The 27,658-nt window shown below is 41.2% G+C and overlaps 1 protein-coding gene across 6 annotated transcripts in view; it reads right to left on the minus strand.

The window, feature by feature from the left end:
* The window catches only part of LOC133620393 (disintegrin and metalloproteinase domain-containing protein 11-like), an 80,578-nt gene that overhangs the window by 30,838 nt on the left and 22,082 nt on the right, over positions 1 to 27,658 (minus strand). For 4 of the 6 annotated variants that reach the window (XM_061981863.1, XM_061981865.1, XM_061981866.2 and 1 more), the window contains 9 exons: positions 24,644 to 24,720; positions 24,466 to 24,532; positions 12,659 to 12,741; positions 12,498 to 12,561; positions 12,349 to 12,409; positions 4,721 to 4,899; positions 4,374 to 4,445; positions 4,111 to 4,277; positions 3,941 to 4,025 (listed from right to left, as the gene is read on the minus strand). In XM_061981863.1, the coding sequence (XP_061837847.1) occupies positions 3,941 to 4,025; positions 4,111 to 4,277; positions 4,374 to 4,445; positions 4,721 to 4,899; positions 12,349 to 12,409; positions 12,498 to 12,561; positions 12,659 to 12,741; positions 24,466 to 24,532; positions 24,644 to 24,720 (855 nt within the window). Of the gene's footprint in view, positions 1 to 3,940; positions 4,026 to 4,110; positions 4,278 to 4,373; positions 4,446 to 4,720; positions 4,900 to 12,348; positions 12,435 to 12,497; positions 12,562 to 12,658; positions 12,742 to 24,465; positions 24,533 to 24,643; positions 24,721 to 27,658 lie in introns of those variants that run through there. The other 2 variants (XM_061981868.1, XM_061981867.1) reach the window with 2 other exon arrangements.

A 27,658-nucleotide genomic window follows, 5' to 3' on the forward strand; every position in this document is an offset into this window, starting at 1 on the left:
ATGTGTTTGTACAGTGAATGTATATGTACAGTATGTGTATGTTTGTATATTGAATGTGCGTGTGGATGTACGAACATTAGGTAGGTAAATATGTACTGTATTTGTGTATGTATGTGGGAGCGTAGGTACCTATGTACGTATGTGAGCATATGTGAATTTGCATGTACAATACAATTATTGGTATTGTTCATTATCAATAGCGCTATTTCTATTGGTATTTGTATTGATCCATTTGTAGTGTAATAATGCTCATTGTCATTTCTGTATTATTTTTTATTTTTCGCTAACTGCTTATTTGCTATTACTTTTACCATCATATTTGTACATGTCATATTTGCTGATGTTGCTCTATTGTTGTTGTTGTTGTTGTTTGCTGTTGTTGTTTTTGTCTCTCTGTCTAATCCCCCTCTTGTCCCCACAATTTCCCCCTCTGTCTTCTTTTTTTTTCTCTTTCTATCCCCTCCTGCTCCGGCCCGGCTGCACTAAATGATAATATAAATACATTTAATAAAGTCAAATACAAATAAGGCAACAAGAGAAGTATCCTACACTTCTCTTTTGTAAAGTAAATCTGAACAGCCGACATGGGCATCTACATCAACTATATGATTTGCCTGAGAAGCTGGACAAGACACAAAAAAAAAATAAAATAAAAATAAAAATAAAAAAATTAAAAAAAATCGCTAAAGCCAATCAGTAGCATGTATATGGCATAATTAGTATTAAGTTAGCACTGTTGGCCCTGTGATGAGGCGGCGACTTGTCCAGGGTGTACCCCGCCTTCCGCTCGAATGCAGCTGAGATAGGCCCCAGCACCCCCCGCAACCCCCAAAAAAAGGGACAAGCGGTAGAAAATGGATGGATGGATTTTGAAAAGTGGAGCTTTACCTCTTTTAATGCATTATATCAACCATGCTTGCTTTGTTGGCATGGAAAACTGCAACATTATCTAGAGGCAGTTTGCTACGAATTCCTTTGTTTCCCTGTCAAGCGCTTGAGCCGGTGTCAAGTCTGCAACCGAACGTGACATTAAGTGCAACAAAGGTATCAAAATATGGCACAGCGTGAATTATACAAATGTGTCGATTACTTCACCCCACCTCCTCCGTACCCTCACTACCAATTGTATTTTGTGTATGTCACTACAAGGCTCCCTCATACCTTTACATTTTTACCTGATCAAATGATGTCATAAAGTCCTAAATTAAAACAGAAGAACATGTTATGCTAGTCAAATATCCTCTATAACAGTGGTTCTCAACCTTTTTTCAGGGATGTACTCCCTGTGAATTTTTTTTTTTAATTCAAGTACCCCCTAATCAGAGCAAAGCATTTTTGGTTGAAAAAAAGAGGTAAAGAAGTAAAATACAGCACTATGTCATCAGTTTCTGATTTATTAAATTGTATAACAGTGCAAAATATTGCTCATTTGTTGTGGTCTTTCTTGAACTATTTGGAAAAAAAGATATAAAAATAACTAAAAACTTGTTGAAAAATAAACAAGTGATTCAATTATAAATAAAGATTTCTACACATATAAGTAATCATCGACTTAAAGTGCCCTCTTTGGGGATTGTAATAGAGATCCATCTGGATTCATTAACTTATATCCAAACATTTCTTCACAAAAAAAGAAATCTTTAACATCAATATTTATGGAACTTGTCCACAAAAAAATCTAGCTGTCAACACTGAATATTGCATTGTTTAATTTCTTTTCACAGTTCTTTTTGACAGACATTTTAAAAAAATCTCACGTACCCCTTGGCATACCTTCAAGTACCCGCAGGGGTACGCGTACCCCCATTTGAGAACCACTGCTCTATAAGACAGGACCACTCTGTTTTTAAAGGGACCTTATCCAGCTCATTTCTTATTTCATAAATAATAATTTCCAAAAAATGTTTATAAGTACGCTAATTTTCATAAAATACTCCTATGCCTACCCTGTTGCGATTGTTCAGGGGTCAAGGGTCGGCTCCAAACCCCCACCACTACCAGATGCCACCAGTCCAAGCTGCATATAAACGCCCCCCACCCTCAAGTGGTAACGTGCTAATAATGGTTATAAGCAAATAGTGAAGAAGATTTGGATATAATTGGATAAATACTGGAAAGTGCCGAAATGTTGCTGCCTTACTATGGTTTAGATGCCTCTATACGAGAAGAGTGCTTGTCACACAGTGCTTGTCGCTCCCAACAGGGCTGTTGCTTAGCTTTTTCACAAGTAGCACTGGTGCTACTCAATGAAAGAAATGAGTAGCACAGAAAATGTTTCATCTTAAATATCCAATTTCATCATTAACACTCACTCACATGTGCAGTCATACAGTTGAGATAAGTTTCACATGAGAGCAGAATGTGCGTCTGTGTGTGTGCCTTTAAAAGGCGGTGCCTGTTGCCTAGTGACGTGTGAAGTCAGCGAGTCCATCCTCAGTCTGAGTCTCACAAGCATTTTAGCTTGAACTGTTTTTGCTAGTTTAGCAGACTAGCAGCGGCAGTTGGTTGGCTCTGTCGGCAGCTCTTTTGAGCTCCAATCTATCACTGGTTTGCGTTATCTCTGCTTAATAAATAGATTGAATGTGTTCCATGGCTGTATGTTCTTGTCAACAAAGAGTATTGTTTTGATGTCAAGTTTGTCACTTCAATCATTGATTTGTTGTTCAATATCCCCGCCGAACCGCGTAGTTACTAGTGCGCAGTGCAGTTTGTGTCAAGTTTTAAGGTGGTGAAAAAAACGTCTATTAATGACCAGTTTCTCCAACTAAGACTTTGTTTCTTCTGTGTTGGAAGACTGAGTGTGTGAGCTAAGAGAGCCCCGCTCCTCTCTGTGCATGGCGCAGGACGGAGGGACACACACAGCTTTCAGCGCGCAGATACAGTAATCAGTTCCACTTCCGCTTAGATCACTTGTCCATTTGGTTATTGTTAAACATTATTTCAAACATGCTAAACCAGTGGTTCTTAACCTTGTTGGAGGTACCATACCCCACCAGTTTCATATGCGCATTCACCGAACCCTTCTTTAGTGAAAAATAAAAACAATTTTTTTTTCAAATTCAAGGCAAAGTTATGTTTTTTTTTACTGGTGCACAAAATGAACCGTGCATGAACATCACCTTGTTCAAAGAACAAAACCAACACAGTGCATGAACTCACAAGAAATTACACACCTGCAACTCAGTGTGACATCTGCTGTTGCCTTTGAGAGACCAGTTCAGATATGCATGGCTTCACCTTGGCAAGTGCCACTCTCATGTCATTTTAAATGATAAATGATAAAATAAAATTATTTATTTATTTTCACAGCAAAGTCTGTTCCTTTTCTTCGTTTTCCACCCAGACATACAATACTAGTATACAGCTCATAAAAAACAATATTTTTTGTTATTGTCATTGTAAGTGGGCCAAAACACTTATATTAGAAAATAATCCCATGGAAATGACAGCTGTCATTTGATTATAATAATAAAACATTTAATTTGATATTAGGTCAGGTTTGGGACAGGTGTGCTCACGTGCTCCACTGAATGTTGAAGGAGTTTTTGCGTTTGATCACGCATATGGAAAATTAGAGGGAACATTGTTTGAGGGTATCCATAATACGCCGATAGGGAGAAATTTTTATTCATACAATGAGTCGGGTGTGTCTTGACCTCCGCGGCGGAGGTTCCGCCGAACCCCTGAAACAGACTCACCGAACCCCTTGGGTTCGATCGAACCCAGGTTAAGAACCACTGTGCTAAACACATGGGCGAAAATGTTACTTTAGTTTCATAAAATTTGAATGGATTTATTTTTGGAGCAAAATGCTAATTAAAGGGTTAAAATCTGTATTCGCACATGTGCTACTATTTTATTTTCCAACACTCGCACAATCTATTTGCAAATGTGAGTAAAATGCTCGCACTGTACAGCCCAGCCCAACTTTTGAACTCACCTCGTTTATGCCCCCTCCCCTTGTCAGCGAGCACACTCCACCCGTGTAGGCCGTCCCGCTGCGGCCGCTCTGAAACGTGCGCCCTCTGGAGGCGCACAGGAGAGACGCAATGACAATGTCAAGTCAGACCTGCAAGACGAGAGACACGTTTGTACAGCCGGTCTGCTCACGAGAAAAGTTGGACAACGTCGCTCTGCTCCCTGATGTTGTCCCTCCTGTACTTCATGAAGTTCTGCAGCGTGGTCAGAGGCTCCTCCACCACCGGCACCATGTTCTTAGAGGTCCACGTCTCCATGGCGACCAGCACGATCCTCGTGTTCAGCTGCTCCTTGTAGATCTGAAAGACATCAGTCAAGCTTTGGCGTGAACACCTGGTGTGTGTGTGTGTGTGTGTGCGCTCGTGTAGGTGGACAAGGAAGACAATTCAACATACCGCATCAGCCATGTTGACTACCGCTTTGGCAAAGTTTTTAGTTTGGCTGCCGGAGCGTCGCAGCTGTACAATCTGTGAGGAGACAAATACGCACAGATGGATTGCATGCATTTTTTTGGTGTGTGTGTCAGTCAAACACACACCACCATGGCCATAAGGCATTGTGCACTGACTATATAGTGACATCCTGCATGTCTCTTCCTCCGAGATACCTGAGAGAATGCCTACTCAGTTCCAGATGGACTAAAAAACTAGAACCGCGTGGTGCTAAGACGACCACAATGCATCCCGCTGTGCATCTTTTGAGCTGAGGAACAACGGTTTGAAAGTAGACGTCCACAGCTCACCATGTCGTTGTCGTTGACCACCATCAACTCGATATATTTGGTCTCGGTCTGCACAGAGGGCCGGCGAGCGAAGCGCTTGGATCGTCTCAGCCGCCTTGACACCCGCTGCTGCCCCCCACTTTGGTCCAGTCTGTCTTCATCACCTCCTCTGCGGTCTAACTCGCTGTCCGCTGTGCAGCCTGCACACACACCACACTGCTCTTTGCTATCAAAGTCGTTAGGAAAGTAATTATCAGTGGCTAAATTAGGGCTCTAAGCAGTATTTTATTTTTAAATTTTTTCACAATTATTTTATTTATGCGAAACATTTTTTTAAATCAAACTTGAAATGTAATTTAATGCATGTTTTGTACTAAAACTAATTTATGGCAAATAAATTGTTAAATAATATTTTTTTGTGACAAATAGCACATTTGACATAATAAAAACATGTCCAGTAGTACTGTCTTGCAAGACCAGTATCAACGATGCGCGCCAAGAAGAACTGTGAAGATGTGGGAAAATTTCCATTTTAGTTTTACCAGTGACAGTGCAGGAAGGGGCTTGAATGAAATGATCGGTGAAATTTAATACAAAGTGCTCTGTCATTCATTAATTGACATACGCTTCGTCATGCAAAATGGGGCCTCCCACGGATTACGGGGCCCTACACACAGCACCTGATCTGCGTTTAGGGAGGGGGGCCCTGATAATTATCACTCCGTCTAAATTACCTATATATTATATCACAGGGTTTCCCCCAGATTTCCAATATACTGTCGGCGGTGGGGGCGTTGTTAGAAAAGTGGTCAAAATGGCATCATCATATAATTTGCATAATCTGCGATGATGCATATATTTTCTTTAAAAAGGACAGAAAATGTTATACATACATTTAAAAACAAATCGGTGTTATTCTTAATTAGTTTTAACATACATTTTTTCTTAGATTATATTGTTTTGCTCCATTTTTCGTATTGTACAATGTACTTTGTTGAGAATTTTTCAAGTTTCTTAAAAACGTCTCCAATCCTTTTAGTGACTTTAAAAAAAAAATGTTTTAATCAAAAACGACTAGTAACAATTCTAGCGTTTTTTTCTGGTGCCACTGGAGACTGTACTCTTGTTTAGAGAGTCTTTACTTCTGTTGCTCCATGTCCTTGACGAACAGCGAGAGCTGCAGCGAGCATAACGTCACATTTGCTTCGCGCTGCTGATCCAGCTGAAAGAGCACCAATGTCCTCCTAATTTTTGCACATTGCACTTTTTGTAGATCACTGCCCGCAGGTACAGTACATCTCGGATATATCAAAGTACGTCCACATCGCAGACATGCTGCCTCCGCTCCAGACACTTGCATTCGTCTTGCTTACGTCATCACAACATCTGGCTTCGGCAGTGCTGTTTCGGTGATCAAATACTTTTTTCGGCGGACGAATTTCCTGTCGTGGCAGGGCGCCAACATCAATTACATTAAGGGGAAACCCTGTATTATTAATACAAGTTTCTGTTTTTCTACTGTTGATCCCTTTATTAATTACATTTTGATTGACACTGCAATACAGGTACCAATTTAACAATGTTTATCATTGTAGTTTTATTGACTGCACCCTACTTTGACATGTTGCTAATATTTTGATTACATTATTTCATACTTGCCAACCTTGGGGGGTGGGGGGCGTGGTTAAGAGGGGAGGAGTATATTTACAGCTAGAATTCACCAAGTCAAGTATTTCATATATATATATATATATATATATATATATATATATATATATATATATATATAAGAAATACTTGACTTTCAGTGAATTCTAGCTATACATATATATATATTTATTTTATTATATACATATATATATATATATATATATATCAATCATCAATCAATCAATCTTTATTTATATAGCCCTAAATCACAAGTGTCTCAAAGGGCTGCACAAGCCACAACGACATCCTCGGTACAAAGCCCACATACGGGCAAGGAAAAACTCACCCCAGTGGGACGTCGATGTGAATGACTATGAGAAACCTTGGAGAGGACCGCATATGTGGGTAACCCCCCCCCTCTAGGGGAGACCGAAAGCAATGGATGTCGAGTGGGTCTGACATAATATTGTGAGAGTCCAGTCCATAGTGGATCCAACATAATAGTAAGAGTCCAGTCCATAGTGGGGCCAGCAGGACACCATCCCGAGCGGAGACGGGTCAGCAGCGTAGAGATGTTCCCAGCCGATGCACAGGCGAGCGGTCCACCCCGGGTCCCGACTCTGGACAGCCAGCACTTCATCCATGGCCACCGGACCTGTGCCCCCCCCCCCTCAAGGAAAAGGGGAGCAGAGGAGAAAAGAAAAGAAACGGCAGATCAACTGGTCCAACAGGGGGGCTATTTAAAGGCTAGAGTATACAAATGAGTTTTAAGATGGGACTTAAATGCTTCTACTGAGGTAGCATCTCTAATTGTTACCGGGAGGGCATTCCATAGTACTGGAGCCCGAATAGAAAACGCTCTATAGCCCGCAGACTTTTTTTGGGCTCTGGGAATCACTAATAAGCCGGAGTTCTTTGAACGCAGATTTCTTGCCGGGACATATGGTACAATACAATCGACAAGATAGGACGGAGCTAGACCGTGTAGTATTTTATACGTAAGTAGTAAAACCTTAAAGTCACTTCTTAAGTGCACAGGAAGCCAGTGCAGGTGAGCCAGTATAGGCGTAATATGATCAAACTTTCTTGTTCTTGTCAAAAGTCTAGCAGCCGCATTTTGTACCAACTGTAATTTTTTAATGCTAGACATAGGGAGACCCGAAAATAATACGTTACAGTAGTCGAGACGAGACGTAACGAACGCATGAATAATGATCTCAGCGTCGCTAGTGGATAAAATAGAACGAATTTTAGCGATATTACGGAGATGAAAGAAGGCCGTTTTAGTAACACTCTTAATGTGTGATTCAAACGAGAGAGTTGGGTCGAAGATAATACCCAGATTCTTTACTGATTCGCCTTGTGTAATTGTTTGGTTGTCAAATGTTAAGGTGGTATTATTAAATAAATGTCGGTGTTTAGCAGGACCGATAATCAGCATTTCCGTTTTCTTGGCGTTGAGTTGCAAGAAGTTAGCGGACATCCAATGTTTAATTTCATTAAGACACGCCTCCAGCTGACTACAATCCGGCGTGTTGGTCAGCCTTAGGGGCATGTAGAGTTGGGTGTCATCAGCATAGCAATGAAAGCTAACACCGTATTTGCGTATGATGTCGCCTAGCGGCAGCATGTAAATACTAAAGAGTGCAGGGCCAAGAACCGAACCCTGAGGAACTCCGCACGTTACCTTAACATAGTCAGAGGTCACATTATTATGGGAGACGCATTGCATCCTGTCAGTAAGATAAGAGTTAAACCACGACAAGGCTAAGTCTGACATACCAATACGTGTTTTGATACGCTCTAATAAAATATTATGATCGACGGTATCGAAAGCAGCGCTAAGATCAAGAAGCAGCAACATAGATGACGCATCAGAATCCATCGTCAGCAGTAGATCATTAGTCATTTTTGCGAGGGCTGTCTCCGTAGAGTGATTTGCCCTGAAACCGGATTGAAAAGGTTCACAGAGATTGTTAGACACTAAGTGTTCATTTAGCTGCTGTGCGACAATTTTTTCGAGGATTTTCGAAATAAAGGGAAGGTGGGACACCGGTCGGTAGTTTACCATGAGGTCAGGATCAAGGTTAGGTCTTTTGAGCAGAGGATGAATAACCGCTTTCTTGAATGCTAGGGGAACAGTGCCAGAGGAAAGTGATAAGTTTATAATATTTAGCACTGATGGACCTAATAATATAAAAAGCTCCTTGATAAGTTTCCCAGGAAGTGGGTCAAGTAAACATGTTGTTTGTTTTATCCCACGTACACGCTGTAATAGTTCCTCTAATGTTATTTCATCAAAAAGAGAGAGACTATTTTGTATTGCAGTATCCGTCGTAGATACAGTTGTATCTGTGTTCATAGAACCCAGTTGTAGCTGGGATGCGTTGTCCTTAATCTCCTTTTTAATGAGTTCAATTTTCTTATTAAAGAAATTCATAAAGTCATCTGCCGAGTGGGTGGAGCTATTGGGAGGAGTCCCTTGTTGGGTTAGCGATGCTACTGTACTAAACAAAAATTTAGGGTCGTTTTTGTTGAGGCGGATGAGATTTGAGTAATATTTAGCTTTAGCTAAGGTAAGCATGCGTTTATACGATATTAAACTATCACTCCATGCTTGATGGAAAACCTCAAGCTTGGTCGCGCGCCATTTGCGTTCCAACTTTCTACATGATAATTTATGAGCTCTGGTTTCCTCTGTAAACCATGGGGTGCGCCTTTTAGGGGCCCTTTTTTGTTTTAGCGGTGCTATACTATCAATGGTTTTGCGCAGGGCATTGTCAAAGTTGTTAGTGAGGTTATCAATAGAGCCGACATAATTTGGGAATGGTGCCATTACCGAAGGCAGTAGGTCAGCAAGAGTCACCGTTGTGGCGGCATTAATGTTGCGGCTGCTATAGCAGTTATTATTATTATTAGTTTGTTGACAATGAGTCAGAACTTCGAATTTTATAAGGTAATGATCGGACATTACTTTAGTATACGGGAGTACCATAACTTTGGAGGTGGTGACACCCCTGACCAGCACTAGATCTATCGTATTGCCGTTGCGATGCGTAGGTTCATTTATTATTTGTGTAAGACCACAGCTATCAATTATAGTCTGGAGCGCCACGCACTGAGGGTCCGATGGGGTATTCATATGGATATTAAAGTCCCCCATTATGATTATATTGTCTGCGTGCGTCACTAGATCAGCAACGAACTCTGAGAATTCATTAATAAAGTCCGAGTAGGGCCCTGGGGGGCGGTAGATAACAGCCATATCGAGAGGCAGCGGTGCGACAGACCTCATAGTAAGCACCTCAAACGATTTGTATTTATTATTTAGGTTAGGGGTAAGGTTAAAGTTTTCATTGTATATTAATGCGACCCCCCCACCCCTTTTAAGGGGACGGGCAATATGCGCATTCGTATAGTTAGGAGGAGATGCCTCATTTAGCGCAAAAAATTCGTCTGGTTTGAGCCAGGTTTCGCTAAGACCAATGACGTTAAGATTATTGTCTCTAATGACCTCATTAACTAATAACGTTTTGGGAGACAATGATCTTATGTTTAAAAAGCCCATATTATAAGTATTGGGCTGTTTTGACGAGTTTTTGTTTAAATTATCCGTAGTAGAAATATTAATAATGTTGCGTTTATTATACGTAGTGCACTTTAAATAGTTTCGACCATATCTAGGAATTGATACGACGGGAATTTTCAGATTGTTTGCTTGATGCTGCGATCGACTAAACGCATCATGATTTGCCACCTCAGTAGAATGCATATCTACCCCGGACACATTCACAACAGAAAACACATTATGTGAGTTGTGTGTTATTCTAAGAAAATTGCTATGCGTACAGGAATTATCCAGCCTGGCGCTGGCTAGTTCTAGCTTAACTGACTCCTCACCCGGACTAGCAGGCTCTGTAATTGCCTGTGACCGGGCTTGCTCTAGTGTAGTTAGTCAAATGTGACTTAAACAGTAGTCTATATTCTTAGACAGGATGATGGCGCCTTCCTGGTTAGGGTGAAGGCCGTCCCTCATCAGCAAGCCTGGTTTGCCCCAGAAAGAGGGCCAATTATCAATAAACGTTAGTCCCTGTTGTCTACAGAAGCTAGCCAGCCACTTGTTAAGCGAGACTAATCTGCTATATCTCTCATCATTGCCTCTCGCAGGCAGGGGGCCAGAGACAATTACTCGATGCCTGGACATCTTTCTAGCGAGATCACAAGTCCTGGCTATGTTTCTCTTTGTAATCTCTGACTGTCTCATTCTAGTGTCATTGGAGCCAACGTGTACAACTATATTCGCATAACTAGTGGTGCGATTAGCCTGTCGTACGTGTTTACTAGGCCTGTTGCGAGTTAGCTCCCTAAGATTAGCCTCTATGTCAGGTGCTCGGGCCCCCGGGATGCACTTAATTGTGGCTGGTTTGCTAAGCTTTATGTTTCGGGTGATGGAGTCCCCTATGACTAAGGTGTGGTGCCCGGTAGACTGGGGTGTAGGACTAGCTAAAGAGCTAAATCTATTATGCGTCTCAACCGGTACACCGTAGCTTGTAGGCCGCTTAGGACTACTACATGCTGGGCTAGTTAGCTCGCTACAGCTAACGCTAGCAGATGTGTCCGCAACATCTAAAGTTACGAGATTACTCTGCTCTAACTGGCGGACACGGCCCTCTAGCAGAGCCAGCCTCTCCGTGAGTAAGGTGCAAGACGCGCAGGAAGCCATACTCACGGTGTTTTCTGTCACCGAGTGAAGTTCCTGCTGTCTTCCGAGAAGTCCTGGTCACGGTGTGCAGGAGTAGACTCCTTCTGACCGGCGCCCGGCGACGCCTTTCTCCGCGCTAGCTTCGTTAGCTTAGCAGCTAGCTGCTAGCTAGCTGCGGGAGGGGTGGAGAGACAAAGATCGGGTGATTTGCAAGTTAAATAGTACTACTAAATATGTTGAGAAAGTAATAAAGAAAGCTGCAGAACAATTTAAAAGCACACAAATAGAACGATACTTAGCTTTTTCGAAACAGCGAGCAGTCAGCGAGCAGTCACGCACGGTGAACCGGAACCGGTATATATATATATATATAAATAAGAGAAATACTTGAATTTCAGTGTTCATTTGTTTACACATATACACACACATAACACTCATCTACTCATTGAGTTAAGGGTTGAATTGTCCATCTTTATTCTATTCTCTGTCACTATTTTTCTAACCATGCTGAACACCCTCTCTGATGATGCATTCTGCTTCATCTCCTTGTTGTGTGCGCAGTTGTGCACTGCACTCTCTAAAGGCCGTAGATGTTATTGTCACATATGCATGTACAGTAGATGGCAGTATTGTCCTGATTAAGAGTGTCACAACATTGCTGTTTACGGCAGACAAACTACTTTAAGGTAGACGAAAACGTGACTGCTGTTGTTGTGTGTTGTTGCCGCGCTGGGAGGACGTTAATGAAACTGCCTAACAATAAACCCACATAAGAAACCAAGAACTCGCCCTCCATCATTCTACAGTTATAACGTGATTGGGCAGGCACGCTGTTTATATTGTGGGAAGGCGGACGTGAAAACAGGCTGTTGACATGTCACTCAGGTCCGCCTGAATTTCGGGAGATTTTCGGGAGAAAATTTGTCCCGGGAGGTTTTCGGGAGAGGCGCTGAATTTCGGGAGTCTCCCGGAAAATCCGGGAGGGTTGGCAAGTATGCATTATTTAGCTATAATAAGAGGCTCATAGTACACAAATCTAATCTCAGTGCAATACAGTGCAGTATTACGAGTTAAAATTATTAGCTGAGATAGGCTCCAGCGCCCCCCGCGACCCCAAAGGGAATAAGCGGTAGAAAATGGATGGATTATTATCAAGTAAAGCAGACATTTTCATGAACACTTTTGCGTTACCCGTTGTAACATTATGTATGTGTACCTAATGAAATGTCCAATGCACAGTATGCATAACACATAAGGCCATACTAGATGTGGAATGACCATCAACGTGTTTGCCTACCTGCACAGTGGGGAGAGAGCCTAAAATCAGGCATCTTGTGGATCAGGTGGGCGCCATTTTCCTACACAGACAGGCGTCATTATGACCTACAAATATATATATAAACATATATATATACTGTATATAGAATGTTGACTTTAAACATCTACCTGATTGCTGTCATTGTGAACTGGCTCAATCCCGTAAGAGAAGAGGCCATCTGAGAACACCCCGCTTTGAATAAAAGTAGGAGTGATACAGTTGAATGTGCAAGTAAATACATTAATTATGTAACAATACAGTTCAAAGGGGGGGGGGGGTGTCTGCTGACCACAGTCCATGACAGGTGGAGAGGGCGGCCCAGGAGTTCGTTACACCTCTTAAGCTTCCCTGGTAGTAGCAGTGCTCCCCTCCCTGCAGACACACGCACATGCACACGCACGCACACAAAGTGGTGTTTAAAGCAGGGACACACTCTGCTACTTCACAGCTTGTCGTGATAGGTCAGCTGCGAGATAAAAGCGGGAACTCTCACATTCTCAGCGTATGCAACATCGCCCGCTGCGGAAAAAAGGTTTGTGACCTACTTCTGTCTCGAGATGGTTAACATTCACATTTGAACCAATACCGTACCAAGTCCTAGTACCCGGGAATCGATACCGGTACACAACGGTACCAATTTCCGGTGCTTTTGTGTGTGCTAATAAAAGTGGATTGTTTGATGATAATGTTCTATTCTTTCAATGTAACATTTACAAATTAGCTGATTATAACTGTGCTGTCAGTTGTTACACATTTTGAGTTTCATTTGCAATGCAGTTGCACTTCCAAGACATTAGATGGCAGAACTTTATAGGCTATCTATGGTATGTTGTCAAACAAGGAAGTAGCTTCTTCCATGAACATGAATGCGTTATGTCACGCCCTACGAAGTGTTTGTACTAGGGCTGCGAATCTTTGGGTGTCCCACGATTCGATTCAATATCGATTCTTGGGGTCACGATTCGATTATAAATCGATTTTTTCGATTCAACGCGATTCTTGATTCAAAAACGACATTTTTCCAATTCAAAACAATTCTCTATTCATTCAATACATAGGATTTCAGCAGGATCTACCCCAGTCTGCTGACATGCAAGCAGAGTAGTAGATTTTTGTAAAAAGCTTTTATAATTGTAAAGGACAATGTTTTATCAACTGATTGCAATAATGTAAATTTGGTTTAACTATTAAATGAACCAAAAATATGACTTATTTTATCTTTGTGAAAATATTGGACACAGTGTGTTGTCAAGCTTATGAGATGCGATGCAAGTGTAAGCCACTGTGACACTATTGTTCATTTTTATTACTTTTTTTTTTTTAAAATAAATGTCTAAAGATAATATCAAAGAGGGATTTTTAATCACTGCTATGTTGAAATTGTTACTAATATTGATACTGTTGATAATATTCATTTTTGTTTCACTACTTTTGGATTGTTCTGTGTCATGTTTGTCCATCCATCCATCCATCCATCTTCTTCCGCTTATCCGAGGTCGGGTCGCGGGGGCAGCAGCCTAAGCAGGGAAGCCCAGACTTCCCTCTCCCCAGCCACTTCGTCCAGCTCTTCCTGTGGGACCCCGAGGCGTTCCCAGGCCAGCCGGGAGACATAGTCTTCCCAACGTGTCCTGGGTCTTCCCCGCGGCCTCCTACCGGTCGGACGTGCCCTAAACACCTCCCTAGGGAGGCGTTCGGGTGGCATCCTGACCAGATGCCCGAACCACCTCATCTGTGTGTCCTCTCAGTTGCTCTGTTTATTGCAGTTCTGAGTGTTGCTGGGTCGGGTTTGGTTTTGGAATTGGATTGCATTGTTATGGTATTGCTGTGTATTGTTTTGTTGGATTGATTCATTAAAAAAAATTTTTTTTTTTAAATAAAAATTGGTTTTTGAAAAATGAGAACAGATACTGAATCGTACAACTTGAGAATGGCAATTTGAGTCCGAATCAATTTCTTCCCACGCCCCTAGTTTGTACTGTATGTATTGTGCTTATTACACACCATCTGTTTGATTGTAAAATTCACCTTAGTTGTAGTTTTCGTTACTAAATTTGAAGGTGTTGAAATCAACATGAAAAATTGCTTATGATAATATTAGCCTGTCTTTGGCAAATCCAACGTAAATTAGCATCAAGCGAGCACATTTTGCAAGAGTGGAGCCTTACATTACATTGGAGCGTTTTCGATCAGGCATACTTCCTTTGTTGGTGTTGAAAATTGCAACTTTACTTTGAGGGAGTTTGGCTGAGGCTATGTCTACACTACGCAGGACAACAACCCCTTACACGAATAATTGTTTAGCCTAAGCCGCGTTTCAGCCACACTAAACTCTCGTTTAAGGTCCCCCTCCTCGGACACATTTTTACACGGGTAAGTGCGCCGTGTATATCCGGCTCTTAGATTTGTATGGACTCATTGATCGTTTACAAATTGAGTTCGGAGAGGAAGTGACGCCAGAAAGACAGCGCCTCACACAGGAAGTGACGTCAGAAAGAACGCGCCACAGCCAGCTTCATAAAAAAGCTGTTTCGTAATTTGGAGCCACTGGAAATATGAAGGCCAGTCATCCAGACACGCCATGTTTCTCCTTCCGTCTGTACAGACGCTTGTGGAAATCACACATGAATACATTAAGAGAAAGTGATTGCAGCTATTTCAGACAGCAAAAGAACTATCGAATGTCCAGGTCAGCTGTGATTCTATTTACCGAAAAACTTTGTCCATTTGTCGAAGGAGAGTCAACGAGAATGCGGGCTCCCGTGGATGTGATAAAAGGTAGCATGTGCTTTGTATTACCTGGACGTTGAAGGAAAACTACGGAAAACAGCGAATGCATTTGGACTGGCAAAGCAGACTGTATCAGTTATTGTCCGCCATGTATGTCACAGACTCAACGTCTAGGTGCAGAGTACCGTATTTTTCGGACTATAGTCGCAGTTTTTTTCATAGTTTGGCCGGGGGTGCGACTTATACTCAGGAGCGACTTATGTGTGAAATTATTAACACATTACCGTAAAATATCAAATAATATTATTTAGCTCATTCATGTAAGAGACTAGTCGTATAAGATTTCATGGGATTTAGCGATTAGGAGTGACAGATTGTTTGGTAAACGTATAGCATATTCTATATGTTATAGTTATTTGAATGACTCTTACCATAATATGATACGTTAACATACCAGGCACGTTCACAGTTGGTTATTTATGCGTCATATAACGTACACTTATTCGGCCTGTTGTTCACTATTCTTTATTTATTTTAAATTGCCTTTCAAATGTCTATTCTTGGTGTTGGGTTTTATCAAATACATTTCCCCCAAAAATGCGACTTATACTCCAGTGCGACTTATATGTTTTTTTCCTTCTTTATTATGCATTTTTGGCCGGTGCGACTTATACTCCGGAGCGACTTATAGTCCGAAAAATACGGTATATAAAATCACCAAAAACGAATAGACAATAAAGGTGAAGGCAAAAGAGTGAGGAGTGTCCTGACCAGATATCTACATCCCTAGTTTGATTGATGTTAAGTGTTCTTTATCTCATTGTTTACGTGTCTAATAAAGATTTGATTAATTTATGATGGCTCAGGTGTGATTCACTACAATAGGGCCCCACAGCACACTGGATTCCAGTTAATTGAAATACCACAACACTGGATATTGTTCAGATAAGTTAAATTTAAGAACTTGCACACAAAGCAACACTGGATGTGACAATGACGTGCGCATTTTCTGTGCATGCGTATTAGGTCGCGTTGTGCCGGCGGACGGAGGAGGGAGGGGGTCTTAAACGGTGGCGTTGTGTGTGTAAACGGATTTACCCTGGATAACCTTATCGGGCTTAGTGTAAACGGGGCCTGAGTCTGGCCTAAGTGCTGCTTGAGTGATTGTTTGCATGAGCTGGTGTTCAGTCTGCAACCGGACGTGATGAGCCTGCAACGCTACATTTAAACCAGTGTGGGTGGCACTGGGAGCAAGGTGGGTATAGTGTCCTGCCCAAGGACACAACGGCAGTGACTAGGATGGCGGAAGCGGGAATCGAACCTGCAACCCTCAAGTTGCTGGCACTACCGCTCTACCAACTGAGCCATGCATTTATTTTTATATTTATTATATTTGAAGGCGGATTAGGCAAGAAAATAAAATAAAATACAAAGAACTAATACAACAAAATAATGAACAAAAATGGGTTAATGTAATATGATTAAAGTTATGAAATGAGCATATGCACTATATTTCCTAAATTTAAAAAAAAGTAAATACTATAAAAAAATGTCATTAAGTATCCATCAGCAGTCAATTTGTCCATTTGTGATATAATTTTTGTCTTTTGTGCAAAGTGCATTGTGAATCCCACGTGGTAGAAATAAGTAATATTCAAATATGTTTTTAATTTTATTCTGATCATCACAAAGTTATTCCACCAACAGGCGATCTAGTAAAAACACAAAAAGAGGCTGATGGATTTAGTTTTCTATCTATTAATTTCCAAATAAGGGTATATAGAATGTTGTATTACAATTATTGCTTATAATTATTGCTTTCAAACAATTACATATTTAAATCAGATTAATCATCATTTTGATTAATCACAGTAAAATACCTGCATGCATAATTTAAATCAAATGAAACAAAAACAACAATATTAAGTTGCCTATGAGTCAAACAGGACAGTTTTTAGGCGTTTTACTTGAGTGAACGTCATTTTTTTGTTCTTTGCTCTGACGCATACATTGACCGTATGCATTGACCGTATAAAAACCCATGCCGCCTTTCAGGTGACCAGCCGGGGTCAAGGAGCATGTGCACTCAAAATGAATTGCGCGATTAATCTGTGTCCATCCATGATTAATGCAATAATGTTTTGTGATTAATCGCATGGGTTAAAGCGTTAACTTTGACAGCCTTAATTGCAATATGATAACTCTTTAATTTTTTATTTTTATTTGACCAAACTAAAAAAAAAAATGTTGAACTATCCAACCAACCTCAAAACGAGGCTGCTGCTGTATCCCTCAAGTTTATAAAAAAGAAAAAAAAAAGCCAAATTTGGTGACGCACATCAACGCATCACGCCTCCCACGTCCTGCGGCGTCCAAAGAATCACGTGATGCCGCCATCAAGCGGCGCCACAATCTGGCCTCAACGTAGGACTCCATCCCCTGCAGCATCCCTCTCTCCCTTCCAGGCACACGGGAAAGCTTCATCTTGTCCGAGTGGAATTTGTATTCCCATTTCCTCCTCCTCTTGCTCTCTTGCTAGCAGCACACGGCTCTTATCTCAGTCGTGTCTCATTCTCTGGGCTGCCAAGAACTTAATGACACTGCTGAGCTAACTGGTTGCCATGGAGACAGAATCACGATTGGTCAGGAGGACTGAAGGAGAGTTTGGAGCATGCTGGGAGGGGGCTGTATAGGTGGCTCATTTGAGCAGCAAAGCACATTACCATCCCTCTTGGCTACTAGATTGTACTTTAAATCCTCTCTGGACTATGTCATCCTTTCTATTGTTATTTTGAGAAGATTACTGTACAGTACATCCCAGAGCATAGTTCTTTGTGCCTTTTAGGCAAACGTACATTTGAAACATCCAGAAGTACACTATGGTTAGGTGGAAGGCTATTTTTAAACTGCTTTCCAAAATAGCACTTCTACATTCGATTGAGCTTAAAATAAACCCAGCGACCACATCATTAGGTACACCTGCACAAGCTCATGAGATGCAACACAACAGCTGTTGCCTTGACAACAGGCTATTTTCCACCACAGGAACTTTTCCATTTAACTGGGTAAAAGAAGTTCCCCCTGTGTTTCCACCAAAAACTACACGGGTAGATTTAAGTTAAGTTAAAGTACCAATGATTGTCACACACACACTAAGTGTGGTGAAAGTTGTCCTCTGCATTTGACCCATCCCCTTGTTCAGGTGAGGGGAGCAGTGAGCAGCAGCGGTGGCCACGCCTGGGAATCATTTTTTGGTAATTTAACCCCCAATTCCAACCCTCGATGCTGAGTGTCAAGCAGGGAGGTAATGGGTCCCATTTTTATAGTCTTTGGTATGACTCGGCCGGGGTTTGAACTCACGACCTACCGATCTCAGGGCGGACACTCTAACCACAAGGCCACTGAGTTATTTAGGAGCCTTTCGAAGTTCCTCCTAGCTAGGTGGGACATTTCGAAGCTACCCTGAACCTTTTCGGGGGGGCAGGACTGTGCTGTCGAACACTGATTGGTTGAACACAGTTTTCAAACACACGGCCGCTATTGCGCAGTATGCAAGGATGACGACTTGTTTATTTCTTGTGTATTTCTATTACAAAAAACTTGACAACGAAGAGAAAGAAGAACGAAAGGAACTTTTGACTTGCAGCAACTTTTCTGGGGCATCTGTGTGCTGAAGAACTCTGATCAGTGGAACTTTTTTGGAGTGTTTTTACTCAGCTGTAGTCTTTCATCTATACAGTATGCAGTTTATTATTTTTACAAACCTGAAACCGGACTTGAAGCAAACGACCTCAGCTGCTTACTACTCTGACTTCGTTGGAGAAATGTGAAAAAAAAGGTGGCAGCACACAGGTGGAACGAAGGTAAATTACATCAAATATTAACTATTTACTTTATTACATGTTGTAGAAGTAGTCAGTGACACTCTATTTGTTTAGTTATTAGCTTCAACCTGAGTAAACAGAATGGTAATGCTGTGTTTGTGTTGTCGGCGTGAGATAAACACAGACGTTTATTATTTATATATTGTTATTTGCAGTTGAAATGGACCACAAAGAACCGCCTGACCCTCATGAATTCATCATTTACAGAGAGAACAACTTTGACTGTTGGACATTGCGGACAAAAGCCTGACTTTTTATGAAAAATTCGGTACACTTTATTTTTTAAATCATATCGTTTTGTATATTATTGCTTTGTATTTCATATATTTACCTTTTAGTAAAAATACAGCGACCTATTATTGTCCGTTTATTTACATGGTATCATTGTAGAAATATAGTCAACAACTCCTCCATACGCCATCAGCCATATTTGTATAAACTACCCAAAACTGTGAAATGTGGTGTAAACACAAATCACACACTTCTACAGGAACCTCTAGTTCCACTAACTAGATAGAGTTTTTTTCTTTTGGTTTAAAAGGGCCTAAAGACAACAATCCGTTTGATTGACTAGCGTTCCAAGTTCACACCCATGCTAGTTTCTATATGAAGTCTTGTTGTTCTTTCTTTTATTAAAGCGCTTACTAGGCGTCCAATCAGATTGCCAAGATGTCAAACCTCTACTGTTTACAGCCACTAGGGGCCACTGACCAATTAGAAAGCATGTAGCTCCCTTTTTTTAATGAGAGAAAAAAAAAATGTCGAGAATGGTAAATAGATTAAACTTATAGTGTTTATATACAGCGTTTTTCTGCCTTCAAGGTACCACATTCACCTGCTGATGACAGCATCGGGAGCAACTGGGAATTCAGTATCTTGTTCAAGATACTTCGACCTGGTGACAGGGGGACTAAGGATCGAACCCACAACGATCGGGTAGGGGCCAACCACTCTACCACCTGAGCCATAGAAGATGTACGTCAATGTTTCCTGCCAAAATGGCACACCAAATATACATTTGGAGAGCAACAATTTGGTACTACCTATTCATCTTTGCTCATAAACACATAAATGGGGCTCTATGTGAACACGGAGTAACTGCCACGCATCATAACTCTCTTAACATACCTCATACGAACCTGGGGCCTCATGTAACTAGAGTTGTGAGGATTTTCTACTAAAAATGGACGTACATTCAAATCCAGAACGTACGCAAGTAAAAATTCAGATGTTTTCAAGTGTTCGCTTGCACAAATCCAAGCACATAGGACTAGGCCGATAAAACGATATCAATATATATCACAATAGACATGTAATTAAAATCAATATAAAATACGTTCGATAAAACGTTCGATAAATATGTATTTTTTTGGTCGCAGGAAACCGGAAAGAATGAATAAATAAATACACTCGGGGTCTGGTAACCTAGCAAAACAGGAAGTGGTTATGAGCAATGGGAGGGACACGCTAAAAGCCAATCGCGTAACAGTATCAACTATCAATTTGGTTGTACAATCTCGCTGTTGATTCTTTGCAAAGTGTGAGAAGAGAAAGTAAAAATGAGCGCTGCAGGGAGTGAATAAATTGTGGATAAAACAGGAGAAGTCACCTCGACAGTATGGCAGTTTTTTTTGTTTGTTTTGTTTTCAAATTGACCGTAGTCCTTCGACGTGCTCATCTTTTTTTTTCAACCCTTGTTATTCGGATATACGGAAACAACAACAGGTAGGAACTAAAGTGCAGGACTGTATAATTAAGATAAATAACACAATTTAACAAATGTTTATAACAAATATAACAAATTTGGTCCAATAATGTTTGAATAATAATTACTGCATAACACAAATTAATTTACATACTTAATAAAAGAATAAAATGAAATGTTACACAGGCCACAACATTTTCTGGCACTGAACCTGCAAAAACTTGTTCTTCTTAGGTTTTTCCATGTTTACATTTTCATTAAGTTACACTTTATTAAGCATTTCTTGCATATTCCTTATGTTAAGTATTTGTTAAGTGTTTATTGTGATTTTTAGTATTTTGTTTACATTGAGTGTTTTACATGGTTGTGTTAACATTTCCTTTACTTTCCTTCCTGCCTTGATCGCTGAGGAGATGTAATCAGAGGAAGGTTACATTTAAAATAAAAATGCTAACATTTAATGTATTTTTCTCCTGGTCCATATTTTCCATAGGTCATAAAAATATAAATAATTATCGCTATTGACCAATATAAAAAACATATATTATGAAACATTTTTCAGCCATATCGCCCAGCCCTATAGCACCTTTTTTTTTTCTGTCGTCATGTTAAGTTAAAGTTAAAGTACCCATGATTGTCACACACACACACACACACACTAGGTGTGGCGAAAGTATTCTCTCCATTTGACCCATCACCCTTGATCACCCCCTGGGAGGTGAGGAGAGCAGTGAGCAGCAGCGGTGGCCACACCCGGGAATCATTTTTGGTGATTTAATCCCCAATTCCAACCTTTAATGTTGAGTGCCAAGCAGGGAGGTAATGGGTCTCTTTCATAATGGTTGTGAACGATAGGCTAAATTCCAAAAAAAGTGCAGTTCCCCTTTAAAGTTAAAGGGGAACATTATCACAATTTCAGAATTGTTAAAACCATTAAAAATCAGTTCCCATTGGCTTATTATATTTTTCGAAGTTTTTTTCAAAATTTTACCCATCACGCAATATCCCTAAAAAAAGCTTCAAAGTGCCTGATTTTAACCACCCGTCCATTTTCCTGAGACGTCACATAGTGAAGCCAACACAAACAAACATGGCGGAAAGAACTGCAAGCTATAGCGACATTAGCTCGGATTCAGACTCGGATTTCAGCGGCTTAAGCGATTCAACAGATTACGAATGTATTGAAACGGATGGTTGTAGTGTGGAGGCAGGTAGCGAAAACGAAATTGAAGAAGAAATTGAAGCTATTGAGCCATATCGGTTTGAACCGTATGCAAGCGAAACGGACGAAAACGACAGGACAGCCAGCGACACGGGAGAAAGCGAGGACGAATTCGGCGATCGCCTTCTAACCAACGATTGGTATGTGTTTGTTTGGCATTAAAGGAAACTAACAACTATGAACTAGGTTTACAGCATATGAAATACATTTGGCAACAACATGCACTTTGAGAGTGCAGACAGCCCAATTTTCATCAATTAATATATTCTGTAAACATACCCTCATTCGCGCTCTTTTCCTGAAAGCTGATCTGTCCAGTTTTGGAGTTGATGTCAGCAGGCCAGGGAAGCTAGGGTCGATAGCTCGCTCGTCTGCGGGAACAAACTGCCGCCATCGCTTGCCGTCCTAGCGAGGTCCTTTGTCCCTGAATTGCTCACACACTCCGGCAGATTCAATGGGGGTCTGAAGGCAGATTTCTTTGACTTTATCGTTGGAAATACATCTGCTTTGAGTGTCGCAGGATATCCACTAGAGATGCGCGGATAGGCAATTATTTCATCCGCAACCGCATCAGAAAGTCGTCAACCATCCGCAATCCACCCGATCTAACATTTGATCAGAACCGCATCCGCCCGCCATCCGCCCGCACCCGCCCGTTGTTATATATCTAATATAGACGATGCAAGGCATTAGTGAGGTTATAAAGCTTTTGCCTGTTAAAGAAAGGAGACTGATCCAATGCAGCACAGACATTCGCGTGCCACGCTGTCACGACCCAGACGCACACCAGTGCGCAATCATATGGGAGCCGCGCTGAGCGCACCTCCAAGCGCGTCTCGCTGCCGGCGACGGCCGGGTATATGGGCCCGACGCTCCAGCGCCATCCATTTTCAGGGCTAGTTGATTCGGCAGGTGGGTTGTTACACACTCCTTAGCGGGTTCCAACTTCCATGGCCACCGTCCTAGCTGCTGTCTATATCAACCAGGGTGAGCCCCACCCCTTTCGTGAGCGCACTGCGCGCGGAGTGACCCCTGTTACGCGCCCCCGGCAACAGGGGTGGCGGGCAGGTAAGCTGCGCGGGCGGAGCGCGCGGAGTGACCCCTGTTACAAGCCCCCGGCCACGGGGGTGGCGGGCAGGTAAGCTGCTTACCTGCTGCGCGTGACGCCGGCCGCGGCGAAGGCGGACGAGGCGGGGTGTCGGTGCGGTGGGCGCGGTGGTGACCCTGGACGTGCGTCGGGCCCTTCTCGCGGATCGCCTCAGCTACGGCTCCCGGTGGGGCCCTCTCGGGGGAAGGGGCCTCGGTCCCGGACCCCGGCGAGGTGTCCCTTCTCCGCTCCGTAAAAGTGTCCATCTCTTTTTTTTTTTTTCTTCTGTTGTGGCATATGCTGCAGGTGCCTGCTCGTTTTTCGTATGTGGGTAACATTTAACTATGTATATATATTTCCGAATTGGTTTAACTGCCACCCGCCTGAATCTATTTAAAATCTAATTTTTTTTAATAATTTGAACCACCCGACCCGCGGATAAAATCTAATTTTTTTTTAATTTCATCCGCCCGATCCGCGGATAATCCGCGGACTCCGCGGTTGTGCCCGCAAACCGCGCATCTCTAATATCCACACATTCTTGCCATCTCTGTCGTAGCATAGCTTTCGTGGGTAAAGTGTGCGGAACAAACGTCCAATTTCTTGCCACTTTCGCATCTTTGGGCCACTGGTGCAACTTGAATCCGTCCCTGTTCGTGTTGTTACACCCTCCGACAACACACCGACAAGGCATGATGTCTCCAAGGTACGGAAAACAGTCGAAAAAACGAAAAATAACAGAGCTGTTTTGACCCAGTGTTTGAGAAAATGGCGGATTGCTTCCTGATGTGACGTCACGTCATCGCTCCGAGAGAGAATATTAGAAAGGCGTTTAATTCGCCAAAATTCACCCATTTAGAGTTCGGAAATCGGTTAAAAAACATATGGTCTTTTTTCTGCAACATCAAGGTATATATTGACACTTACATAGGTCTGGTGATAATGTTCCCCTTTAAGGACTTTTGTGATTGCTGATCATTTTTGAGGGCACCAAAGGGGCTTCTGAGTGTGTGTGTGTGTGTGTGTTTGTGTGTGTGTGTGTGTGTGTGTGTGTGTGTGTGTGTGTGTGTGTGTGTGTGTGCGTGCGTGTAGGAAGAGTAGCACATACAGAGAACAGCATCTTGATGTTTTTTTTGGCTTTTTAAAGAGAAAGTTGATCCATCACCCCTTTGTTATATTTGTTTGATACACAGTACTGTGCAGAACTTTATATTGTGTTCAAAGTGTACTGTACAAACCTTCACTAAAATATTGACTTTTGTCGAGGCTGAAACCCAATATTAATATTTTTTGTTATGGTGACATTTTCTTCACTGTGCAAACTTTTCGATTTACAAACCTTGTTCAGGTTCCACTGTAATTTGTGCATGTTGGAATTAAAGCATCGACACTTAACAACCCCTGTCTCTACTATGTTGTGTCAATTTTCCAGCTACATGAAAGATGACAGGATTGTCGAAAATGTTCTTACCCAGGACTGTGAAGGTCGTCCGTCCTGCGTGAATTGGCGCTCCACGTAATCTGAAGACAGGAGGTGACTGCGAAGAGTGGACACATCAGTGTCAAAGTGTGTGCAATAACACTAATGTGAACATCTGCAGTGTTTAAGAGGCGGTGCGTGTAAACAGAAGAAGGGTAGCAGTACTGACTGGTTTAGCTCCAGGTCCAGCGTGAAGGTCTGTCCGAAGGCTTCCATCTGGAAACAGCTGTGCGCCAAGTGGACGGGCTGCAAGAATTGCAAATAATAAAATAACCAAGGAGACAGTTTGCTGTTACATCAAAGCACAACAAAATAATTCTTATTAAGTGCGCCACTTTGCAGAACCCACAGCGCCATGAATAATGCTCCAGAATCAATAGCGCTTTGAACACGTTTCATCACATCAACTACTATGATTGATAAAGTCTGCACGGACGGCCTGAGTCAAGCTAGAGATGAAAGGAAGAAATGGATGGATGGATAAAGAAGTGGTTGAAAAGGCAAACTGGCGCTGGACGGAGGCCAACGTGGTGAAGTGAGGTGAGGAAAAAGTCAGGTCAGTCAAGGGAGAAATGAGGAGAGTTTCCTTTCATGCAGCTCAGACTGCAGCACAGCAGCTTCAATGAAAGCTGCATTGACTCACCCGCCTTTTACAATAAAATGCATCACTGCACACACAAAAAAAGACATGTTACTCTATGAGTGCTACTTGTTTTATTAATGAAGACTAGTTACATTTACAGATCTCCACTCAAGCAATTAATGTCTATTTGTGCTAACTGAATGGCTATACAAGCACAAAGAATGCAATGCACATACTTTTTTGAGGATTTACTAAGAAATTAGGTAAAATTTAGGAAAATTACAGAATGTTCACTTTTACATGCCCCAGCTCTTGCACAATATAGGTAAAGTGTTTTTTGCACAGTCCTATTTAATACTGTGTGATCATGGACACAAATATATACCCCAATATAGGTAGTTTTATATTTTGATAACTATAAATTATAAACTGCACTTTTTTTTTTTTAATTTTGCTCATCATTCACAATCTCTATGTAAGACAAAAACACGTTTTTCTTTTTCATGCATTCTAATTCATAATATATGGCAAGTACAAGCTAGCTAACAATGCAGCTAATGGGAGAACACTATTCCGCCCATAAAGCCCTCAAAAAACCATCCAAATTGCGCCGACAACACTCTATTTACATGTCATGACCTGAATATTAACCAAGTATTAGCGATATTGATATTATAAGCACTAACACAGATGAACTATTTACATATTGAACTGCTGCATTGTGTCTGAGCTAGTAAAAGTTATTTCTAGATTATGAATCTTGCCTCTTACTTGGATAGTAGAAGGTTGTTGCCATGAACCGAGAAGTTGGTCAACTTTGACATCCAACTTCTACCCATAGATGGCGAGAAAGACATGAAAAGGCGCTTGTTTGCGGCACTCTTTTTTTTAACCTGTGTGAGAATTATAATCAATGGGAAGATATGAACATCCCATCAGTTGGCATCCCAGTGAAAGCAGACATTGTACAGTAAGTGATTGTTTTATTATGTCTTTAGTTTGTATATCTTGTTCAGTACTTAGCGATACTGTTACATGTGTACGACCTGTTAGGCCAGGCCATTCTCTGTTTTAGTTTTTGAGTGCTTTTCCTGTTTTTTTGGCTTCACTTCCTGTTTTACGCTCTTATTTTGGTTCCACTTACTGTATTATTTGTATTCGGTTTGCCTTCTTTACTCTCTTTCTGAGCACTTCTCTCTTCATCTGAGGCTTGTTTGCATTGATTGTCTCACCTGGTGTTGGAGGGCTATTTAAGCCAGTCTCTTTTCTTCGTTGGTTGTGGGATCATTACTAATGTTTGGCGTCTTGGTGTTTCAATAGGAACTTTCATGGTTTGCAGCATTTTTTGACTTCTTGTTTGGCATTTCTTTCTTGTTAGCTCTCTTTTGTTATTTTTTTCTTCCACAGTTTCCCTGTGCTTGTTTTGTGCATATCCCTGTGACACTCTACCTGGGCTTTTTGGACTTATTGACATTAAATACCCATTTACCTGCACGTTGCCTGCTGTCTCCTGCAATATGTGGTCACGACCTCTGCTACAAAGAGCATTCCTAACAACATGATGCTTAGTGTTTCACTTAAGCTGAATCTGCTTATCACTCAGCTTCTAAAACCTGTAGCTCATCCTCCTTATATTTAGGGTCAAAAATATAAGGTTCTGTATCATCATTTGTCCCAAAGTAGTTTTTGTTGTCGCTCATGAAGTCTGCCATGATTAGTAGTGTTGTTGCTGTTGAAGGGAAAAGCGAACGTTGTGATGCGTCTGTAAAATTAATACACTGTTGTATGCTTAAAATGATCAAAATACGTAAATATTACATGCTATTATGAATGTGCTTGTTACTACATTACATATATACTTACAGCATATATATATATATATATACGCTGCCTTATAGCGCCATGCTGGTTGCTAAACCATATACTGTATTTCAGGGGTCCCCAAACATTTTAACTCGAATGAACACATGTGGAGTTATGTACTTAAAAAAAAGGTGAAATAACTGAAAAAAATGTTTTGTATTCTAGTTTCTTCAAAATAGCCACCCTTTGCTCTGATTGCTGTTTTGCACACTCTTGGCATTCTCTTGATGAGCTTCAAGAGGTAGTCACCTGAAATGGTTTTCACTTCACAGGTGTCATAGTTTTGATGCCTTCAGTGACATCTACAAGGTAAATAGTCATGAAAATAAAGAAAACGCATTGAAATGAGAAGGTGTGTCCAAACATTTGGCCTGTACTGTATATATATTCCTCACGCACTAATTGACCGAAAGAACGCGCACTTATGGCGCGCTCGCCCGACACTGCGGTGCGATTGGGATGATGTCACGTTATCGATGGGAAAATGCCTTTTTAGACAATATGATTTGCCTGAGCGGCTAGGAGAAATCGAGAGTAACAAGGGGTAGAAAATGGATTAGAATATAAATAAACTTTGAAAGGACAGATTTAAAAAAATTATAAAACATAAAAAAAAAAATATATATATATATATATATATATATATATATATATATATATATATATATTTATTTATTTTATTTTTTTAATTTATCTAGTTGTTTTTTTTACTATTTTTTTAAATCTGTAAAATAATAA

The sequence above is a fragment of the Nerophis lumbriciformis genome, linkage group LG24, assembly GCF_033978685.3.
Source record: "Nerophis lumbriciformis linkage group LG24, RoL_Nlum_v2.1, whole genome shotgun sequence".
Taxonomy (NCBI): domain Eukaryota; kingdom Metazoa; phylum Chordata; class Actinopteri; order Syngnathiformes; family Syngnathidae; genus Nerophis; species Nerophis lumbriciformis.